Source organism: Crocodylus siamensis, chromosome 2 (assembly GCF_052110815.1).
Source record: "Crocodylus siamensis isolate JL-2025a chromosome 2, ASM5211081v1, whole genome shotgun sequence".
NCBI lineage: Eukaryota > Metazoa > Chordata > Crocodylia > Crocodylidae > Crocodylus > Crocodylus siamensis.
This window is the reverse complement of record NC_143396.1, coordinates 195,760,842-195,783,616: the sequence shown is the minus strand read 5'-3', so window position 1 is coordinate 195,783,616 and position 22,775 is coordinate 195,760,842. Positions and strand designations below refer to the sequence as shown.

The 22,775-nt window shown below is 42.0% G+C and overlaps 1 protein-coding gene across 1 annotated transcript in view; it reads left to right on the top strand.

Annotated features, from left to right (window-relative positions):
• Positions 1 to 22,775, top strand: part of SPON1 (spondin 1) — a 375,349-nt gene that overhangs the window by 340,665 nt on the left and 11,909 nt on the right. The window contains exons 8-10 of the mRNA XM_090032775.1: positions 8,590 to 8,791; positions 19,730 to 19,870; positions 22,581 to 22,656. Coding sequence (XP_089888901.1) covers positions 8,590 to 8,791; positions 19,730 to 19,870; positions 22,581 to 22,656 — 419 coding nt within the window. The remainder of the gene's footprint in view (positions 1 to 8,589; positions 8,792 to 19,729; positions 19,871 to 22,580; positions 22,657 to 22,775) is intronic.

Sequence of the window (22,775 nt, the reverse complement as noted above, 5' to 3'; positions counted from 1 at the left end):
TATCTCACTCCAAATGCTGGTGGGCTAAATCATAGTAAGATTTTTTAAAAAGATAGTATAAAAGAGCATTAGGATGCATGGCAATAGCTGTTCCTTTGCTTTGTTCTGTATTATGTGACAGGAATTGTCAACAGGGACAGTGAGATAAATATCCAGAGTGAAAAAATACTGTGTCTGCTTCAAACTACAGATGTATGCACTCCAGTTGTAGTCTTAGAATCAAAGCTGTCACTTAGTGCTTTGGACTTGCATCTCATAGCATAACTAAGGATGAATGAGTGGGGCATGATATAGAGGGGTTGCTAGAATGAAGGGCCCCAGGGATCCCACACTGGCAGGCACTGCCAACTCACATGGGCTAGAGACATTACATTCAAACCAATATAAGTGATCAGAAACCAATTCAAGTATGTAACACAACTGAAGTTCAGTGCACTGAACCACTACAGACCACTTTCAAAGTGGCCAAAATCAGTTTAAGATAAACCTGGATGGATGTGGTATCAGACTTAACTGATTCAGGTTAAATCAGTTTATTAAACTTGTGTCCCAGATACCCTCCAGATTTAAGTTAACTCACAGTCCCCCAGCATTCCAGAATGCGTTGTACCTCCCCTGCAAATGCCCACCCCCCTCGCAAGGTGGGTGCGCTAGACTTAACCCAAGCTGTTTGTTCCAGCCTAGCAGGGAGGCATGCTCTAGTGCTCCCCAGCTTTTGGCCTAAGCCACTGCAAGCCTGTGGCTGCATTTCTAGAATCAAAAGTGAATGTCTGCTCAGTTGCTCATCAGTTCAATCTATGCAATTTAGACTAACCTGCAAAGATGGAATAAGTTCAGCCTCAGGCTTTTTGAATGTCTGCATTTAGCCATGGAGATAACTGCAGCTGAACTCCAACTAGCTTCAAGCATCAAGGACAACAAAAAGTCCTTTTTCAGATATGTGGGGAGCCAGAGGAAAAGCAAGGGCAATGTTGGACCCCTGCTAAACCAGATGGGGCAACTGACAACTGACGCCCAGGAAAAAGCCAACCTATTAAATAAGTACTTTGCGTCAGTCTTTCATCAGTCCCATGGGACGCCCATGCCTGCTATGGGACAGGGAGATCCGGGTGATGGGGATCCCCTACCCTCCATAAATGCTGACCTCATGAAGGAACACCTTGAGAAGCTGGATACCTTCAAGTCAGCCGGCCCTGACAATCTGCACCCCAGGGTACTCAAGGAGCTGGCGAGCGTCATAGCCCAGCCCCTGGCATGGATCTTTGAAAACTCCTGGCGCTCTGGTGTAGTGCCCGAAGACTGGAAGAAGGCCAATGTGGTGCCGATCTTCAAGAAAGGGAGGAGAGTGGATCCGGCTAACTACAGGCCCATTAGCCTGACTTCTATCCTGGGGAAAATCTCAGAAAAGTTTATTAAGGAGGCCATCGTTGATGGACTGGCCCAGGCTAACATCCTAAGGAATAGCCAGCACGGGTTTGTTGCGGGTAGGTCTTGTTTGACCAATCTCATTTCCTTCTATGACCAGGTGACCTGTCACCTGGACAAGGGAGAAGAGATTGATGTCATATATCTTGACTTTAAAAAAGCCTTTGATCTGGTATCCCATGATCACCTCTTGGCCAAACTGGCCGGTTGTGGCCTTGGCTCCACCACAATCCGCTGGCTGGGAAACTGGCTCCGTGGTCAAACCCAGAGGGTTGTAATCGATGGCAGTCACTCATCGTGGTGTCCTGTGACCAGTGGGGTCCCTCAAGGCTCTGTCCTGGGACCCATCCTGTTCAACATCTTCATTAATGATGTGGACATTGGAGTCAGGAGTGGACTGGCCAAGTTTGCCGATGACACCAAACTTTGGGGCAAAGCATCCACGCCAGAAGATAGGTGGGTGATCCAGGCTGACCTGGACAAGCTCAGCAAATGGGCAGACGAAAACCTGATGGTGTTTAACACCGAAAAATGCAAGGTTCTGCACCTTGGGAGGAAAAACCTGCAGCATCCTTATAGACTCAGCAGTGCTACGTTGGATAGCACTACAGAAGAAAGAGACTTGGGGGTCATCATTGACCATAAGATGAACATGAGCCTGCAATGCAATGCTGCGGCTAGTAAAGCGACCCAAACGCTGGCTTGCATTCATAGATGCTTCTCGAGCAAATCCCGGGACGTCATTCTCCCTTTGTACTCGGCCTTGGTGAGGCTACAGCTGGAGTACTGCATCCAGTTTTGGGCTCCACAATTCAAAAAGGATGTGGAGAAGCTTGAGAGAGTCCAGAGGAGAGCCACGCGCATGATCAGAGGTCAGGAAAACAGATCTTACGGTGACAGGCTGAGAGCCATGGGACTCTTTAGCCTGGAAAAGCGCAGGCTCAGGGGTGATCTGATGGCCACCTATAAGTTTATCAGGGGTGACCACCAGGATCTGGGGGAACGTCTGTTCACCAGAGCGCCCCAAGGGATGACGAGGTCAAATGGTCACAAACTCCTGCAAGACCGTTTCAGGCTGGACATAAGGAAGAATTTCTTTACTGTCCGAGCCCCCAATGTCTGGAACAGTCTGCCAGTGGAGGTGGTTCAAGCACCTACATTGAACACCTTCAAGAGTAAATTGGATGCTTATCTTGCTGGGATCCTATGACCCCAGCTGACTTCCTGCCCTTTGGGCCTGGGGCTGGACTCAATGATCTCCCGAGGTCCCTTCCAGCCCTAATGTCTATGAAATCTATGAAATCTATGAAACAGGCCCTCTCCCCACAACCCTCCCAATTCTTGAACCTAGATTTAGATCTTGTTTTTATAGTTGCTCCTTTCTACATGTTGGACTGAAAGTGCTAGATCCAAACACCCCTGAACTGTGGGGCTAGGGACAGAAGTTACACATTGTAAGCGTATCCTTCTTCTAGGGCACACAATAAGGTATTATAGCTTCCTCTTCTCTCATTTCAGTGTTAATCTTTCCTGCCATGACTTTGATGGGAGTAATTAAAGGGGGACACCACATGAGAGGAATGCTCACTTAGTTTTAATAACAAGCATCAGCAGTGCCTGCTCACAAGAAGTGTAACTCAGCTAGCCACCAGCTGTAGTTCCCTTAGCCAGCTCTCCCTACAAGTTCCAGATTCACTTATCAGTCCCACAACGAACACTCACCAGGTGGGCATTTGCAAGCCTACCCTGTTTATCAGTTCACAGCAACGGATCCAGACTGAATTGCAGTCATCTGGCTGAATCAGCAATTTGTCTTCCAACGGTCCAGATGCCCAGCACTCACCACATCAACAAGAAATTCTTGGTGAATCTCTCTCTCTCATCACCTGTGCCTCCGCACAGTCTGCTTGCCGTCTCTGGTGTCTAAAACCTCGGCTCCTCTTCCCCTTCCGGCGAAGTGCTGATCACTCTGGCGGTACTTTATACAATGTTTCCACCCGGCTGTTGTCATTCTCTGGTTGTCTGCTGCCAGTTGTAAAGACTTAATTGGCAATTAAGCCTTTTGTTATCTCAATCTGATTGAACAGCTCACCACTGTCAGCAAGTAATGGATACTTCACCAAAGTCCATACCGGGTATTTAGCATCCTGGATGGGCAAACAGTCAATATGTCGCTCAGTTCCACAGGTCAGGCAGAAAGTTCTCAACAAAATGGGTGCTTTTCCTGGATGTTCCTGTAACAGGGAAGTGTCTCCCTGTTACACACATAAACGAGTTTAAATGATCAGAAACTGGTTTAAACCTATAACAGAACAAAAGTTCAGTGCACATAAACCAGTTTCAAAATGGCTGGGACTGGTTTAAGATAAATCTGCTTGAATGTAGTATCAGACTTAACTGATTTGGGTCAAACCAGTTTATGCAATATCTGTCCCAGACCGCTTGCTGATTTAAGTTAAATCAGACTCCCCCAGCATCCTGGCATACTTTCTGCTTCACAGCAGGGCTGGCCCTTCCCCTTTGCTCCCTGGTTGCATCTCTGACAGAGACTTGCAGGTACAATAGCATCTTCCTGGCTTCCTCTTGCTCTCTCCTCCCTGCCTCACCACTCCCTGACACACAACATTAGCTAGGAGGCCATATGCTGGCTACTGTCCGTGTTGTGACAGACAAGAGTGTCGGCTTAGGACTTTTTGGAGTCAACAGCTCAGCTAGTAATATCCCTCCATTCCTTCTTGTGGAAGAAATCAAACTTCATGTTGTGGTTGAATAAGAACTGACAGAGCCAGCTTTTCTTTATTTAAGGCTATACTGTGATCACAGAGAGAATTCCATACAGCAAGGGGAATCACCCACTTGTCTGTTTCAAAGGATTTCTCAGACTCTCTAAGTTTACAAGCATATTTATACTAACGACAGAGAAAGAGATTAAAAAAAATACACCTTGGGGAAACAAAACAATAGTAAATTACACAGAAACTTAGAAAGTTTACTTAAACAACTATCTATGCATAGGGCTATCCCAAGGCATGCAGGAATACACAGGGCAAGATATCAAGATAACCCAAGGAATGCAGGAATGTGGATTCCTTATCTTGGAACATTTGAATTAAGCAGTATCAGCACTTCTGGTTTTTGTCTGTTTTTTCTAATCAAGTAAGCCAATTACTTCTACATTTTTTATTGAAGAAAAGCTTGAACTAATGAGAGAAGTTGTTGGATTTCTGATGGGGTGATAAATGCTGCTAACAGAGGTGATAAATGCTCTGTTATCAAAGAGGGGAGGAACCCCTCCCTAATTCTGCTGGGCCTGGCCATGCCCCCCTCAATTCAGTCCTGTGGAAGGGAAGGGAAGACTGCTTCTAGCCTGAGCCACTGCAAGCATGTGCCTGCATGTCGGGGGTGTCTGTACAGTTACAAACTGATTTAGCCTAGCCAGATTAGATTAACCTGCAAAGATTGAATCAATTCAGGCTCAGGCTTTTTGAATGTCTGTCCCTAGCCAAGGTGATCATCTACTGGTGAAATCTATTTAAAGGTAGTACGGTCATCCAAAGGAAGTAGTGGATTTCTTACTACTTCAGACATTAACACTAGAATGAAAAAAGCATTAGGAACCTGTCTGCAAGATGAAAAACCAGAGGGCTTTTGTGGGTCTTTTCCTTAATAACATTTGGGACATCTAACTTATGTATACCTACATATTGAATGAGTTGTGCTATTTTCTCCCTGGAGGTTCAGAATGAGCAGAAGACACTTTTGATGAGGAATCAGATATATTAGCAGAACTCTGTGGAAAGACTTGGGTTCAATTTTATGAGTTCTTCATCCTTGCAGATGCTTGACATTTTAATTCTATTTTTTAAATAAAATACACACCCTAGTCATTATCATTATACTTGCATCTAGGAAGTGGATATACACGAGAACAGCGATCCTTATCTTCCGGATTACAGAGGCTGAAGAAATACTGCATACAAACTGAATGGTTTAGCAGTATTATGGAAATATGGTCCATTTTTGCATGGATATTCTGTTACTATTTACAATTATACCTGACAAAATTTGGAAGTGGAATAGAGGAATGAGCACTATGCATGATTAACTAATGGCAGCGTTTTCTTAATTCTGCATCACACACTTTTAAAATTTACAAGCTAATGAGTTATTTTTAGAGATATAGAGATTTAATCTATAAAGTTCAGTTTAGGGACTGAAGATTCCCAGTGTCTGGTTTTCAGATCTAGTAGACTGGTTTGAACCATTGATGCTGATGTTGGCAATTAACATTGTAACTGGATCAACAGATTCTGAAAATGCAGGGTTGCTGTCTTGGGCCTTTTCCCTTTCCTAAAAGTCATTTTTGGTGCTTTACCCCAACAGACTTATGCTCCAGAGTAGGCATAGAAAGTGAATCTGTTATTCCATGGATAACAGAATTATTTACAGTGATTTGCCCAAGCCTGTGCAACAAATCCTTGGGATAGCAAGAATTAAAACCTAGGATTTCCCTCAGCAGCTCATCGTTCAGAAAACATTTGCTCAGCTGCAATATAACCTATCAGGGTAGATTGCTTAGTTGTGTCTTGGTATATTCTTACATATTATGGACCAGATTCTTCTCCAGCTTAAATTCTGTGAATCATATTGTGGTCACTGACATTCAGGTATTGAGGACTTTGTTTCTCATTGTACACAGTATATGTTAGAGAAAGATTTAGCATCATGGTATTCCTTAAAAAAAAAAAAAAAAAGAACAATAATTATATAACCAACCGTTACATTGTAATTTCTATACATGCAATTTCTCAGCTGTTTTTATAAAGAGATTGGAGGTGTTAGAGACTAATAACTAAATCCACAGAAGTTTTTCATCAAAATGTCTGAAATAGCTTTTGTTGCTATCTACATATGCAGTATGTACATACCGTCCATCTGAGGGCCATGTATTCAAATACCTTAATTTGCTCAAAAGTCTGTTTATTTCTCAGTATTCACTGTAAAATGCCTATAGGGCATGCTCAGAAACTATTTTTGTATGCCAGTAACATCCTTTTGTTATCTTAGTCTATTGGCAGTCTATGAGCACCAGCATGTAACTCAGAGGTATTGTATATCAAAAATATTTTATTCAGAGACCAATTTTGATACTTTTACTCATGCTACACAGTAGGGGTGTGCAAAATGAACCATATTTGATTCAGATTTGGATTCCGCCCAAATTGGGGACAGTGATTCGATTTGTTGATTCAGATTACTGTCCCGATTCGATTCGGCTGAGTCCAAATCGGAAAATTCAATGCTGATTCAGAGAAGCAGTGATTTGGCCATAGTCACAGTTTTAAATGTTTTTTCTACATACCTCGAGGTACCAGGCATGTCTCGTGAATGCTGAGATGGTGGGACTGATGGAGCGTCTGACAGGTGGACCACCCTGCATCGCCCTCCCACCCCGGCTTGGTGATTGGCCACAGAGGGGACCCCAGGTGCCCCTGCCAGACCCAGGAGGAACCAGTCACTGAGCGGGAGGAGGGGGGAGATGTGGAGTTTTGGGGGCCGAATATCAGCTGAATCAAATAAGTGACCAAAGCTTCGTATAGTACCTTACTATAATTTTTATTTGTACTACACAAATTGTCTTAGGGTAGTCAGCATGGAATTCTACTCAGCATGAACAAGGTCTTCACAGTCTATCTAGGGTATTTAAGTCAATCCAGTCAACAGTTTGAAACTACCATAAAGACTGTTGCTGTGGGCTTTATGGTAGGGAGAGCCAAAACAAACTTTTTATCATTAAATTTCTTGAATTGCAACTTTCTGTTAAGGCTCCTATTTGAATGATTTGCTTTCAAAGGCGGACATAGACACCATAACTTAGTCAACTCAAGTTTGAAACTAAACCATGTTTATACAAAGTACACCAAAAATACAATGTGTTTTTTGGGCTTTTCTCATTTTGAATAAGCTAGGTGTTCTGTAAACAATGCTAAGGATCAGTGGAAATATATAAATTCATTTTTTTTCTTTTTCAATGACACAACCTCTTATAGAAAAATAAATTCCTACAGACTGGGGGAGAAGTATAGTGTATATATATGTTGCAAACATAACTCCACAACACAGAGGATATGGGTGAACAAAAGTAACAAGTTCTGGAGAAAAAATGAATAACGTTTTAAAATCCATAGCAAAAAGATAGCTTTGGTTTGGGATTGATGGAAAAACTGAGTGTACTTTGGTCTGAATATTTCAATTGAGGTAAACTCCCATTGAACTCAGAGTTTGACTGAGCCAAACTGTCAGATCTAGATTAGTTGCAAGCGCAAAATTATATCTAAAGCAACCAAGAAGTTGTTTTGGGAAAGGTGGCACAATGAGTTAATGCTTTAGATGCACATATGTAGATGGTGGTCTCAGTTTATATTTGTTTCTCATGGAATAGGAATTTGATAATTATTGGTCTAGATCACCAAGTCCTGCATCATTCAACGCGATTAACAGTTTCTCCTTAAGAACATCTTTGGCAAGAACCGGGCAAGTAGGGGTGTTTGCACATCTTCATTGACGTACATCAGCAGAATATTGCATAACGCCTGGCTGCCTTCTCTGGGCCTGGCCAGCATCATCAATCTCTTACTTACATAAGCACTAAAAGCTAACTAATGATTGCTTTACAAAGTTGTGCTTTTAAGCACTTTTTAAACTGCAACCGTAAGACCTGCCTGGATAAAAACATCCTGACAACCAAACGTTTCATAGTTCTTCTGTCTGGATAAAAATATTCTGGCAGTCAAACATTTCATAGTTTGTTACAGTATATGAGAGCCTGCCTGACAGTCTTTTTTCCAGGGTTAAGAAATAAAGGGTACTTATGCAGCTCTTCATTCTAACACCCTGAGACACAACATAAACTCTACACATCCTTGAATGCAGTAAAAGTTATATCATTAAATAATGCATAAAGGAAGGCTTACTGCTGAAAAACATATAATGTTCTAGAGTTGTGTCATGCCCTCACTCTGTCCCATCTCTCTATTTGTCTTCAGATGCATATTGTCACGTTTGTGCTAACTCTTTCTGTTTTTAAAGCACAAGTTTCAGAGCTGAACAAATGACAAACTTTATTTCAACAGCTAATGTTGTTTTCCTGTTTCCTATTTGCAGTAGAGCTGCTCCCTCTGCTGAGTTTTCTGTAGACAGGCATCGTCATCTCATGTCCTTCCTTACCATGCTGGGACCCAGCCCTGACTGGAATGTTGGACTCTCAGCTGAAGACCTCTGTACCAAGGATTGCGGCTGGGTTCAGAAAGTTGTTCAGGATCTGATACCATGGGACGCTGGCACTGACAGTGGTGTTACCTATGAGGTATTCATAATATTTATAATGCCATGTGAAAACCTCTTTACATTTCTCCAAGCACTTTGCTTACAGGAAAACCACAGATAATTGAAACAGGCATGGATAACATTTGTTATCCTTTATTGTGCCTGTTTTCCCACTCTGAGCATAGATGCTTCATAAGGGAAACAGGATGAGCCATAGACATGGAAGAAAATGCAGATGTAGTCAAGCCAGAGTTAGGACTACATGGGCGCATCCAGACAAGTGCAGTCATGCAATACATGACACTGCAAACATGTTTGCTGCACCACATATTGCACAGTCTGGTGTTGTCTGCACTGCAAGGGTGTACTGACTGAGCATGCACTGTGCTGCTGGGTTTTTTTGGATATCCGGGGGTAAAAAAAAAAAAGGGCGAAAAAACCCCCAGAGCAACACACACTCGGCCATGCTCCACTGCCAGCCAGGCTCTGTGTAGAAGAATTGCTGTGGTTGGAGCCCCAAGAGGCTCCCAGGACCCCAGGTAAGGCTGCTGGGGCACTAGGCTGGCCCCTGGCTTCCCTTCCCCACCCGTTGTAACTTGCTGCGTGCCAGAGCACACATGGGACAGGCATTCCCCAGGTTCAAGAAGTGGCAGCGGAAAGTGAACCACCACTACTTGTCCCCAGAGAGCCAAATATCCACACACATCTGGACGTGCCCCCTAAGTACTGAAATGATCAACAGTATTAACTTATCACGTACCATTAAGAATTCAAGGACACCAACATAATTTTGATTAATTTGAACACCAGAAATATATAAGATAACCACAAATTACCTGACTGAAGTGCATGCATATTCACAGCATCATGGGCAACTGGTGCCTCCCGAGTTGTGGGGGGCACCAGATCATTGACACAAGGGAGCCAGCGGTCAATCACCAAGCCAGCGGCAAAATCAGAAGTGCACTTCTGCTGGCACTTTCCTTTTGATGGCTGGACTTCCAGGGGGTGCACCTGCAGCCACGTGCACCCCCTACGTGTTGCCAATGCACAGCGTATTGCCATATTAGCATTCAGAACTTGTTGAGAACCAAATTATGAAGAAAATCTAATTCCTATTTTTCCCTTTCTCTCTGCAAGTATGTATGGTTAAGCAGATATTTAAGCTCCACCCTAAATAGGGATGCTTTCCTGTATCAGTGCTACATATTAGTTATTAATCATTTAATTTGTCTGAATACTGCTATTATAGGGTGCTTATCTGTATAATATATGAGCAGATCTGCTTGCTATAAACCCATGCTGGTGGCCCCTTAACATTGTGTTACCCACTGGCCCCCTGTAAATGTAATCCTTTATGATTTTTTCTAAGGTCTTGCCGAGAATAGAGGTGAGGCTAACTGGCCTATAATTACCTGGGTCCTCCTTTCTCCCCTTCTTGAAAATAGGGACCACACTGGCCCTTTTCCAGTCCTCTGGGACCTGTCCCGAGTGCCATGAGTGCTCAAACGGTCCCACCAGTGGTTTTGCTATATCATCCGCCAATTCCTTTAGTACCCCTGGGTGAAGATCATCAGGTCCTGCCAACTTAAATACATCCAAGCCTTCCAAGTGCCTCTTCACTAGGTCAGTGCCAACTGTTGGTGGATTGGTATTACTCTCATTCCAAACTAAAGGCTCATTGGGAGGTGTATTTGTATTCACATCCAGGAAAACAGAAGCAAAGAAATTATTTAAGAGCTCTGCTTTTTCCATCCTATTAGTTATGAGTTGCCATAGTCCATGCTGTAGGGGCCCTATATTACCCTGTGCCTTCTTCTTGCTCCCTCCATACTTAAAAAAGGACTTTTTGGTATCCTTAATCTTTGTTGCCAACTTGAGTTCTGTATCTGCTTTGGCCTTCCTCACTGCTTCCCTGCAAGTGCAAGCCAAGCAGATATACTCCTCCTTGGTGGCTGCCCCCTGCTTCCACAGCCTGTAGGCCTCTTTTTTCCTCTGCAGGCTCTCCTGGATTTCCCTGCTCAGCTAAGAAGGTTTTTTGGCTCTTTTGCCTCCCTTTCCATGTATTAGGATGGTGTCCCTCTGTGCCTGTAGGATCAGTCCCATGAGGGGTCCCTTCTTGGACTCCCATCTCACACATGTGATTACCCCTCAGTCCCACCCTAACCAATCTCCTGAGCTTATTGAAGTTGGTCTTCCGGAAGTCTAGAACTACTGCCCTACTAGTTGTCTTTCCCACCTTATCAACTGGTGGTCACTGTCCCCTAGGTTACCTTGTTCCTGTAGATCCCCCACCAAGTCCTCCCCTGTGGCCAGGACCAAGTCAAGTAAGGCATCTCCCCTAGTGGGACTGCATACCTCCTGTGTTAGATGCAGGTCCTGTATGCAGGTTAAGGACCTACGTGAACAGGCAGACCTGGCCAACTGCTCTCAGCAGATGTCTGGGTAATTTAAGTCACCCATGACAACAGGTCTTTTGAGCATACTGCCTTTGAGAGCAATATTATCTGTGTTTTACAGAAGAGTAGTAATGGTACAGAGGATAAGTCAGAAGTTGCTTGTAGCACAGCAAGGAACAGACCCCAGTTCTTTAGAGTTTCAGCCCAGTGACATCTATTCCACTTTGCCTGGAATCTCCATTAAAACAGTAAATAGGATCCCTCTCCCCACCTTTCAGATGAGTGCCTTTACCTCTGAGTTATATGGTCACCTAGGGCACTTTTACACGTGCTCCAGGGGTGGGGACCACACTTTAATTACAGCAAAGTAGACGAGCTTCAAGAAGAGAGAGACTGAACACTCACTCTAATGGTTGGTCTTATCACTCTTGAATTAAAGGACATTATCTTTGTTTTTTAAAGAAAGGTCTCAGGTAGTCATTCCAGCAGAGGGGTGTCAGCTTTAAATCCTGAGGAGAGAGACACTTCCCTCAGCCCATAGGTAGGCACCTAATCCCTTTAGTCAAGACTTAGTGAAGGTTTCTCCTTCATTTCCTTCTAGGTAACATGGGCAGTTCATTGTCCAGCATGTTGGTTTCTGGGTCTCCTGTTCTTAGGCACCTTACTCTTCTCTAGGCACCTAATTTGAGAGTCCAGATTCCATGAGGCAGAGTACCTAGAAATTTACAATGCTGTGTGTTTCAACATCTAACTTCTATATATGCACAGCACTTAAGGCTCAGTGGACTAATTTATGGCACCACTGGATAGTTCCATCAGACACAAATACTATTTGGTAGCACAGTAAATTATTGTACTTAGAAGCATGTATAGATGGTAACAGGGCTGGCTGGGGCACAGGGTGCTTCAGTGAGGGGCTAGCCAGCAGACAGCCCATATGCTGAAGCACCCTCATGCCCCTACCAGGGTCTCAAAACATGTGGACACCGTTGAAGCATCCCTAGGTGCACATTCAAACATGCACTCAGGAGCAAAAAACTCTGGAGCAATAAACTCTGGAATTTATTGATGCGCATTAATTACACATGCAAACACACTCACTGAGTTTTACTACAATCTAAATGACACATCCCGGGCTCTAGTGTGGTGCTAGGGCAGCCCCAGCACTGGTGCCCCTTCAGTGAGGAGAAAAAGCAGGATTGGGCCCTTCACAGGCTGCAGTTCTGTAATCCCAGAAGGGAATGGGGGGGACTCAGCCCCTCTGCATACTGTTGCTCCTTACAACTTGAATGGACACCTCATGGGAGCACAAATTCCTTGTATTGTTTTTGTGGAGTGGTCCGACAATAACTGAACACATTTTCACTTAACACAATCTGGAAATACTCCTGCAAAAAGTCGTAACTTGCTTGAATGTGCGGATGCTTATATTTTAAGTGCAGTTAACACATCCTATATGTAATGTGTGTTATGGCCCTAAATCTCGGTTGTTAATCTAGCTAGTAAAGTAAACCTCCAAAGCGAGGAGAGTAGTGGTGGTAAGAAAGACGGGAAATTTGTCATGCTGCGAGAACAGGCTGAGGAAAGTATCCTTAGAGCAACTGGACTTTACTAGCAGAAGAACTATAATCAAGCAGATCCTGAATGAGAATTGTCCTCTTTAATTTTATGCAAGTACTTTATTTTTTGATGTTGTATAGTCTTCAGACTTCTCAGGAAATATAAGCCAGCTATTCCCTTCTCTGAATATTCTGTTTCACTGGTATGATTGAAAGAACATATGAACAGACAAAAAGCTATAAAAAACAAAACAGAACCCAAAACGTATTTGGCTCCTGGCCAAAAGGAAATGTGATGATATAAAATAACCTAATTTTCTATTAAGTGATATACAGAAAAAAAGAGAGAGATGCCTTTGTTTTTACAGTTCTTCTTTTATGCACCTGGCATTCGAAAGCTAGTTGTATATTCATGTAAAGAATATCTCTGGCCAAGTCAACAATATCACAGGTAAAAGCTGAATGTTTGTTTTTCACAGCCATGACACTTTCAGAAATACAAATAGGTCTGCTAGGGTTTTTACTAAAAAGCTATTCTACGTTCATTTGCATCACTGTTATATTAATGTAACTTCATTCATTCACTAGGTGAATGAGGAAGCAAGCCTTTCTTCTTTGTTACCTAAGCCTGTCATTATTGTGATTTATTTTTAATGAATTTGGCTCTATATATGTTCATAGTTATGGGAATTTATAATTGTTATATGCAGTTAGCTAAATGCTATTAATGGTTAAACAAGTGTTGTAAAAAAAAATTCAAATAATTTCCCATGACAGAAGTGTTAATAATCAAATATTTTGTGCCATTAATTTTCTTCTATTAAAAAGACATTTTTTACATTGCCTGCCAAGTTTATATTAAAACCTCTTCCTTTCTTTGCCCAATGATAAATTACATGATAACACAAAATATTAAGGCAACACTACACAGATTGGTAATTTTCATTAAAGCCAGAGAGCACTGTTTGTATGTTTTCAGTACACAATATCTGAACAATTGATCTAGAGCTGTGTGCAGTAATGTAATTATGGCTTCACCAGTCTGTATACAGATTCTTTCTCTTGTTTATAGCAGACTGTCTCAAATCTTATATTTCTGCCCCTGTGTAAATCTGCATGTTTATATTTATATCAAATGTACTGCCTACTATTACTTTTGTTTTTAGTGGAATTATTGCAGTCTCAGTACCTTATTCCCTTTCCTCTGTAGACAGGAAAGTAGGGCTAGAAGGGAACTGACAAGGCCATGTAGTGCGGCCCCTTGCTCAAAGCAGGGTTATCCCTGACTAAGTCGTCCCAACCAAGTGTCCATCTACCTGCTTTTGAAAGTTTCTAAGCATGAAGATTCCACAACTTCTCTAAGTAGCCTGTTCCAGTGCCTGACTACGGTTGTAGTCATATTAAATTCCTCCTAATCTCCTGTAATTCCCCCTGCTGCAGTTTACAGCCATTGCTACTAGTCTTGTCCCCTACAGCCATAAAGAAAAGTCCTTGTCCAGCCTCTCTACAATCATCTTTCAGGTATTTGAAGATGGTTATTCAATCCACCCTCAATATTCTCTTCTCCAGGCTATTAACTTGCCTTTCTTTCTGCCATTCCTCTTACCTATAAAAACACCATACTTTCCTCTTAAGCCTTGCCTCCCGGGCCCCTGATCATTTTTGTTGCCCTGCACTGAAATCTTTCCAAACTGTCCATATTCTTCTTGAAATGTGGGGCCCAAACACTGGACATGGTACTCCATATGAGGCCTCGCTAGTACTAAACAGAGCAGAACAATGACTTCCTTTGATTTGCAAGTGACGCTTTTATTAATACAACCCAGGATGCTGTTGGCTTTTTTTGCAGCAAGAGCACACTCTTGGCTCATATTCAGCTTTGAATGTTGCTGTTTGCAAACTATTTTTCCTAGATGGGATTTGCTGTTTACTAACCCAATATCTAACCTTTCTAAGACCATTGATTCTGTCTATTCTCCCTATAGGTCAACAGCTCCAAATTTAATGCCATGCCTAAATTTAATTAATGTCCTGTTACTTTCTCTTCCAGATAATTAATAAAGATCTTAACTGAAACCACTTCCCAAGTAGTGTAGCCATTTATCATCCTTGGAGACAGTTTTCAGTTTTAAGATAATGAAGACAGCATTTTTTTTAAACAGAAGCTTATAAAGAAAAAAGGTGGACTCTTCTCACATTTACATGATACAGTACCACAGACCAAACAGTTATTCTGCTGTGCTGTTAAGTTGGGATCCCATTAGTCATTAATAAGCTAAAGCAGCCTGACTTCATTAACTTTTTGCCTTCTTACATAACTAAAATACAGTTAAGTTAGATTTAAATACAGAGAAAGTTAGATTTAGTGGCAAGAGAAGTTAGCAAAGGCATGATATTCAAACCAAAACTGTGCCTACGCTTAAATACTTGTAAACAGCTTCTTAGGGCACCTATATACATGCCAGATATCTGCTCCAACATGTGGTAATTAGCACACATTGGAGCAGACTTGATTAATCAAACCTGCTGGAGTGTGCTAATGAGCATGCTCCAGCAGCCTCTGCATCATGTGTATTCAGCATGCTTGAAAATGGTGGTGGGGTTACTTTAACTCAGGCTTGTTGAACAAGTGCCCCTGCCACCATTTTTGAATACAGAACCCTGAATACATATGATGCTGTGGGTACTGTAATTAGTGAGGCTCTTGGAGCTACTCTAATTAAAGTGCTCCTCCCTCCACCCTGGAGTACATGTAAAGATGTCCTTAGTCATTATAGCTAAACAAAAAAAAGTCACATTAAAACTATTTTTCAATAGAATTTTTTTTTTTGACAAAATGATTTTTTGGGAAGAAAAAGGTGTGCTTTCTGTGAGACTCTATTACCCCCAAACCAAAAATGTTTTCATTGTCAGCAAAAAATACTACTACTACTAAATCAGCAATGTCACTGTGATGCCCTGTGACAGTTGTGGATCATGTACTTATGCTTTGCTCCTTCTGTATGAGCTAGGATTCCCCAGTAAGACTGTTTTCCATGATGTACCATTGCCAGGGACTCTAAGGAAACACTATGGTATCTCAACAAGAGAGTGACAGCACATCATGGGTAATAATGTTTAGGGAGCTTCACCCATTAAAAAAAAACCTGGAGGCATGAGCATTTGTGAATCAACATTTTTGGATTTCAGCCCAAATCTTTTGGTGTTGGTTAAGCTATTTTTGGGTTTCTTTTCTCTTTCTTTTGCTTCTTTTTTTGGCTAAAGTTTTTTTCATCTTTCTCAAAATTTTCTGTGGAAAGCCCAATTTTTATTAGGCATTTTTGACTTGCAGATGGAAGGCTAGGTAGACATTGCATGTTCATGTGAAGAGTTTTATATATATGTAACTCTTCATGTGAAGAGTGTGCATATGTATGATATGCAAGATTAAAAGCATGATTTGGATAGTTATATGTGGTATTTCTCCGAGTTTTTTATTTTCTAATTACTTTTAGTGTCTTGTTGATTTATATTTTTGACTTGGATTAGTTTAGTATGCAGGACCAACTTTTTTTTTTGTCTGCTGATTGTTCTTGTAATTTGATTGGTGTCTAGGGTACTGTCTCGCAAAAAAAATGTTATTTACCTATATTTGGAAATTTGGTATTTTGAAAATACTAAATACTAAGGTTTTTGCTTGTAAATGAAAAAATCCTGGGAACAAATAAATTGGTTTCTCTCTAAGTTTGCTTATATAAGTAGGTATACGATTTTAGATTTTTCAAGAAAACAGATTTCCTTTCATAAAAGACCTTGAAAACACCAGGTTTGGGGCTAGGATATGAAATTGATAATATTTGCTGCAATCTTCTATTTTTTCCTTTAATATATGAAAGAAAAGGGTCTGCGAAGCATTGCCGATTTTCAAATTTGGATTCACTAATTCCATACACTGTTTTTTAAACATTGATCTGGAGTAATGTTTAAGCTCATTATTTATTTATTTATGAGTATCTACCCCTATATATGGAAGTTGACAGTGTCTTCTCTTAGTTATTTGTGGTTTATTTGTGCATGTGTATGTGTGGAGGACTCATTTGTTACTTAGGCTACAGGATTGCAAATGAGACCAGATCGATAAAGTATACGCATTGTCTACAATTTTAGCCTTTCATGCTATGCAACGATAGATATTTATGAAAATAGGTTAAAATCTTGGAAATGGAGGAAGTCCAAAAGGTTGTGACAGGATGGGGCCAGATGTGTGGTTATAAAAAAAAAAATCACTTTCAAAGTTTGAAACAAAACTGTGAGTAAGAACAAAGGGACTGATGGTCCCAAAAGAATGAGCAAGTTTGTTGTGGAATATGTGAAGGACAGCAACAGAGGAGGAAAAAAGTTACAAAGTTTTGGACGAATCATATATGCTGTTGAATATTGGTACATGTGCCTGTTGTAACTATCAATTATTGCAGAAGCAATAGATTTTTGATTACTGTATGTCCATGTCTTCCTACACTTGCCTTTTCTTTTCCCACCAGTGTTTTTCAACTGTTTTTTTCCTAAGTTCATCTCTTCTTTGTTCTGTATATTGCTGTGTTTGTACTGTAGTGAATCATGTGTTTTGAAAACAAAAAAACCCCAACTAAAATAATGTATGCATTGAGTAGAAGATTTCTGTCTGCTATTGGAAAGCAAAGCATTCAAAAGATTACTTTCCATCATCAGTTTCAAAAAGAAAATGTGTTTATCCTTATGTGCCTCTTCTGCCATCTGGCTGCTGGCTTTACTCATCCTCCCATAGCAAAATATGCCACTATTCCTTAAAACTAGTATCTCCAAAACCCACATCTTGTGGTATAAAAAAAATAGAAAAAATAATTTCTAAAATCCTGTAAGTTGTTAATTAAAGCAGTTTCACCTGCATGCTCAGGTGGAGATCTAAAGATCTTGTCCTTTTCACCTTACCTTTTATTGGTTGTGGGTCTAGCTATGTTTTTAGAGAGCTTAGAACAATGGAGCCCCAGTCTTTGCAGTATTCAGCACTCTGATTACACAAGTAATATAATGTCAGTTCATTCTTCAGCTCTTTTAAAAATTCTATGTACTAATCGGAATTTATTTTCAAATTCTCGCTGTTCCAGAAAAACCAAATTTTATGTATAGCAGTAACTCTTTCATGCATTTTGATTCCTTTTATGTATAGCAGTAGTCATTTTAATGAGTTTTCTTGTTTCCCTATCAAAAACAAAGCTAATATAGAAGTCAGTGATCAACACTAAATTTTCTAACTTTTTTTCCAGCTATGGTTCTGTTCATTTCAGGAGGTTTTTTTATGGCAGTGTGTCAAAAGGCATGTGTGCACAACACTTTAAAGTGGGCTAAATGCTTTTGCACCGCTTTAATGGTGTCAGTGTTTGCACACCTTGGCAGTGTATTGCACATTAATTCCAGCTGCTGTAGGAAATTCAGCAGCGTAATTGAACCTTAAATGACTTGGGGTGCAGCAAAGTAAACTCCTTTGGAGGAAAGCACTGGGCTCCATGCAGTTCCATGGCTTTGCAGGAAGCCCTGCAGGCAGCCTGGCAGCAGCTTGGCAAAGCAGGCTCCACCCAAGAAAAGAAGTGAGCCTGATCTTTTTTTTTTCCCTTCTGGATCCTGGCTGAGCTGCGCAGGGGCCCAGTGCTTCCCTCCATGGCTGCGGTGCCCCCCGGGACTGCCTGCAGGTGGGTGCCACCTGAGGGGAGCACAGCTGCCACAGAGGGAAGCACCAGCCCCACCCTGCAGCCCAGGGACCACTCTGCCTGCTGGCAGCTCATCCTCCCCTCCCCACCGGAAAGACTGGAAAGGGCTACAACCTGAGCCAGCCTTGCCTGTTTTAAGGTTATCAGAGAGCACTAATGCAGCAGCGGTGTCTGCGTGTATACCTCAGCCCTGCACCTGGAGCAGCCCTGTGCTCACCAGTGTCACAGCACCCCGGGATGACATAGCACCCTGCTTGAAAACCACTATGCTAAGACAATTAATTTCAAAAGAAAGCACAACCACCTATTTTGATCCTGCCAGTAAGTTCTGAGAATTGTCTCACCCAGGTCACGTAGTCATTTAATCCTGGCCACAGATTTGGGTATGGTGGGGCACTTTGGCAGCAGGCACTTTCCCCTGCCACTGCAGGGGAAGTGCCATCTCTAGGTTCTGTCCACATGCCAATCCATGTGCACCCCCTCTAGCTCAGGCTGGGCAAATCCTGGCCTGGAGCTCTCTCCCCCTCCCTTCACCCTCCTCCCTTCCTGCAGGCAGCACCAGTGCAGGCCCGACTGGTAAAGGGATAGACAGAAGTTAATGAAGGTGCTCTGCTTTGAAGCGCGTTCATCATGTATGAAGGCTAATGTGTCTCACAATCAGGCACTTATCTGTCAGTGCATGGCTGGAGAGCACTTTCAAGGGGCCAATCATGTGACAAGTGTTACTTCTGTCAGTACCCTTGGACAGGAACTAGGCATGAAGCTGCTTAGCCCTGTCAAAACTAAGGTGCTTATGAACAGAAATGGCAGGTTTAGGTACCTAGAGAACTTTACAGTCAAATACTGATACCTCTAGAGTTCCAGTTGTGTGGGGATTTGGGGCTTACAATTATGGACTTAGACACACAAGTTAAAAATAAATGCTGCTTTAGGCACCAGTGTCCTTTTTTTGCTTAAAGGTGTTTCCAGAGTTAGATAGTGGCTGAGCAAGTGTTTTAAAGATCTAAATTGAAGCCCTTATTTAAAAAGATCTAAATGAAAGCCCCTAATGTAGGGGATGGGCAAGTAAGTGATTTAGTGTGTTAGCCTGAAATTCCAACCCAGGGGATTTACAGAAATGCTTCCTAGTGGATGTTCAGTATTGGGGGAAATTTATTTTATTCAGGATCTGTGGAAGGGGGCACTTTGCTTTTAAATATTTCAAAGAAGCTCTAATTTCCGTAGCTGATTATTTTTTTCCTATGATTCAAAATGCATGTGTTTTTTTCATTCCTTTTCTTTTTCTTTCTGATTGCAGTCACCTAACAAACCTACAGTTCCACAAGAGAAGATAAGGCCACTCACAAGCCTAGATCATCCTCAGAGTCCCTTTTATGATCCAGAAGGAGGGTCTATCAAACTGGTAGCCAGAGTTGTCATTGAGAGAATTGCACGGAAGGTAGAAATTTAAACTTCTATGAAAAAGTACATAAATAATATAAAAAGTGAAATGCTACATTAGGATGAGAATTTAAATATGTTTAATAGATTAATCATTTCATAGATCTTGAAGCGCTTTTCATCTAATGGTGTAATTGCTAATTGAAGATTCCACAAAGGCATCCTACTTGTTTTTCTGCAGAAGCATAGGGCACCTATGCAGCAGCCTCAGCATCATATGTATTCAGTGTCCTCATATTTCAAAATGGGGGCAGGAATGCTTTAACTAAAGCTCATCAAGCAAGCTTTACTTAAAGTACCACTGCTGCCATTTTGAAGCACAGGATGCTGAATATGCGAGATACTACAGGCACTTTAATTAGAGCAGTTCTTGAGAGCTACTCTGATTAACAACCCCCCCCCCAGCTTAGAACATGTGTAAAGATGCTTAAAGAGATTAGAGATGACATTTTGTCACAAAATCACCTTGTCTGTCCCACTGCAAATGTGGGATGGAAACTTACAGTAGCTTTCCAGTTCTTTGCCAGCTAACTCTCAGCTGGCTCAAGTGATGGGATTTCTCATTCTAACTTCTAGGTCTCATTCTAACGTGTTTGATAGCCTTGTAGACCTTTGTACTGCAAATATTTCCTGATACTCCAGCTGTTGTCTTAGTTTGGTTCTATGTCTTCACATCATTCTATCAGAGATCCTCCTGGGCAAGTCAGCTTTTTCCTTGATTTTTCAGACCACGTTATATAAACACATAGCCATTTACAAATATTATATAGAAAGACCTTCTGTATGCTTTTGAAAATGTCAAGCTAGCTTGAAATCTTTGGGGCCTTATTAATCATAGATATTTTTCATTTTCCAGTCCCTTCATCACTGGTGTTGCTTTTTCCAAATTCCTTTAAATGTATTGATCTCAGTACACAATAATATAAGTGATACTCCACCACCAATAAGTCAGATGCTCCTGTCTATGAAGTTCAAAACTGTGCAGTTTGTCATTTTATGAAACTGCAACCATTTTAATTGTTCTTTGGTATCACCATTCAGTTTCTCAATTCATATCTACTACCCAAGTTTCTCCTTCCAAAACAATATTGGTAGTCCAGGTTTTTCTTTTGCAGGGAGGGAGGAGGAGTTGTCTATGGCCCCTGGCAGATATTAAACTTAAAATGTAATTAACCTGCTGTGCCATAAATGGAATCCTGTCCACATTCAGGGAATTAATAGCACAACAAAACATGAAACCAGCCACAAAAATATTCCACAAAATATGTGCAATATTTTTTGGAGCTGGTTTCCATCACGCTTTAAATTGACTGGGTGGCAGGGTATGTGAGAGAGTGGGAAAGTTGGGATGGCCACCTGACAGACAGGTGAAGTCTAGGATCTGGGTTCCCAGGGAGCCAGGATCAGAACTAGAATCAGGAGCCAAAGCCAGAGTCAGGATTTGCCAGAAGTCAGGACCAGAATCAAGAGCTAGTGTTCAAAACCAGAGATCCAATAAGGGAAAGAAAGGATTCACACAGCAGTAAGAAGCAAGTACTTCAGCCTCTGCCTGGACAGGTATTGTGGGCTGGGTCTGGCTTTTAAAGCCGGTGGAGCCTGTTGCCTGTGGCCTCAAGGGATTTTCTGCCCTGATTGCTTCAGGAGGACCAGCTGGGTACTAATCTGGGCTCACTATAAATGGTACCTGTGTCTCTGTAGTCTTGCGAGATGAACTGCCCTGATCCCTTGATTGGGACTGGCTGAGCTTGGGCTCTGATCTGGCCTCATTACAGAATAGCCCTGGTATGCAGCCTGATGCTGGCTGCATGTCAGACCTCCGCCACGTTGGCAAGCTGACAACCATGTGGTGCATCCCTGCATGGAACTGCCCCTTGCTGTTTTCAAGGTCTTGGCTTGAAGGGAGTTCACCAGCTAGGCCAGGATGCTGGGTTTCAGAGGGTCACCAAGCTGCATATGCAGTTTTCTGACATGCCTAGTGCACAGGGACTTTGGGATCAGGGAATCTTGCCTTAATTCAGGTATCCTAGTGCGCAGGACCTTAAAAACACTCATGCACAGCTGGGCTGTACACAGGTTTTCTATCCCAGTGCACTGAGCTCTGAGTCTTAGAGCTGAGATCAACAATCATCTCACTACACTGGAGTCTAGACCTGAACCCACTGTGGTTCCTGGGCTGGGACTCACAATCAGCTGATTGTTGGTCCATGCCCTGGGACTATGCCTGTTCATGAATACACAGAGTTACTAGTGCAGGGGGAGCCTGGGACCGTGATGCTGGGCTCCCCCTACATTGAGAAGTAGTAACGTTGCAATTTGGATCTGATCTCTGATCTCAAAATCACACCTCCTGCCATGCAGGAGGTGCAACTGTCTGAACTGGTGATCTGATCCAACTGCACCATTAAATTAATGTGTGCCAGGGGCCTAAGAGATCCCACATCTCAGGTTTTTATCTTTTCACAATATTTTGAGTTCTGTTAAGGTGACAGCACAGGGTCCGGGCAGCATTTGAATCCGGTTGAAATGTAGTAGGTTTTTCACTGGCCCTTTGCAGAGATGAATAACTGCATATCTGTAACATTATAAGTGCATTACCAATATTGCTCCTGTTGTTGTGTAGCTTCTAGTAATTGATTTTATATCTCAGTACCCACAGGGGTATTCATATCAGTTTCCTAATTTAAATCTTCCTAACCACTTCCTTGCAGGGGGAACAGTGCAATATCGTACCTGATAATGTAGATGACATTGTAGCAGATCTTGCTCCAGAAGAAAAAGAAGAAGGTATTTTTAATTAAGTTCTGCTTTGTGAGTTTAAATTTTGTTTCCTCCTCCAGTGCTGATCTCATCTCTCTGTAGAATTATTAGTACAATACGTAAAATATCAACCCCTTCCCCCAACA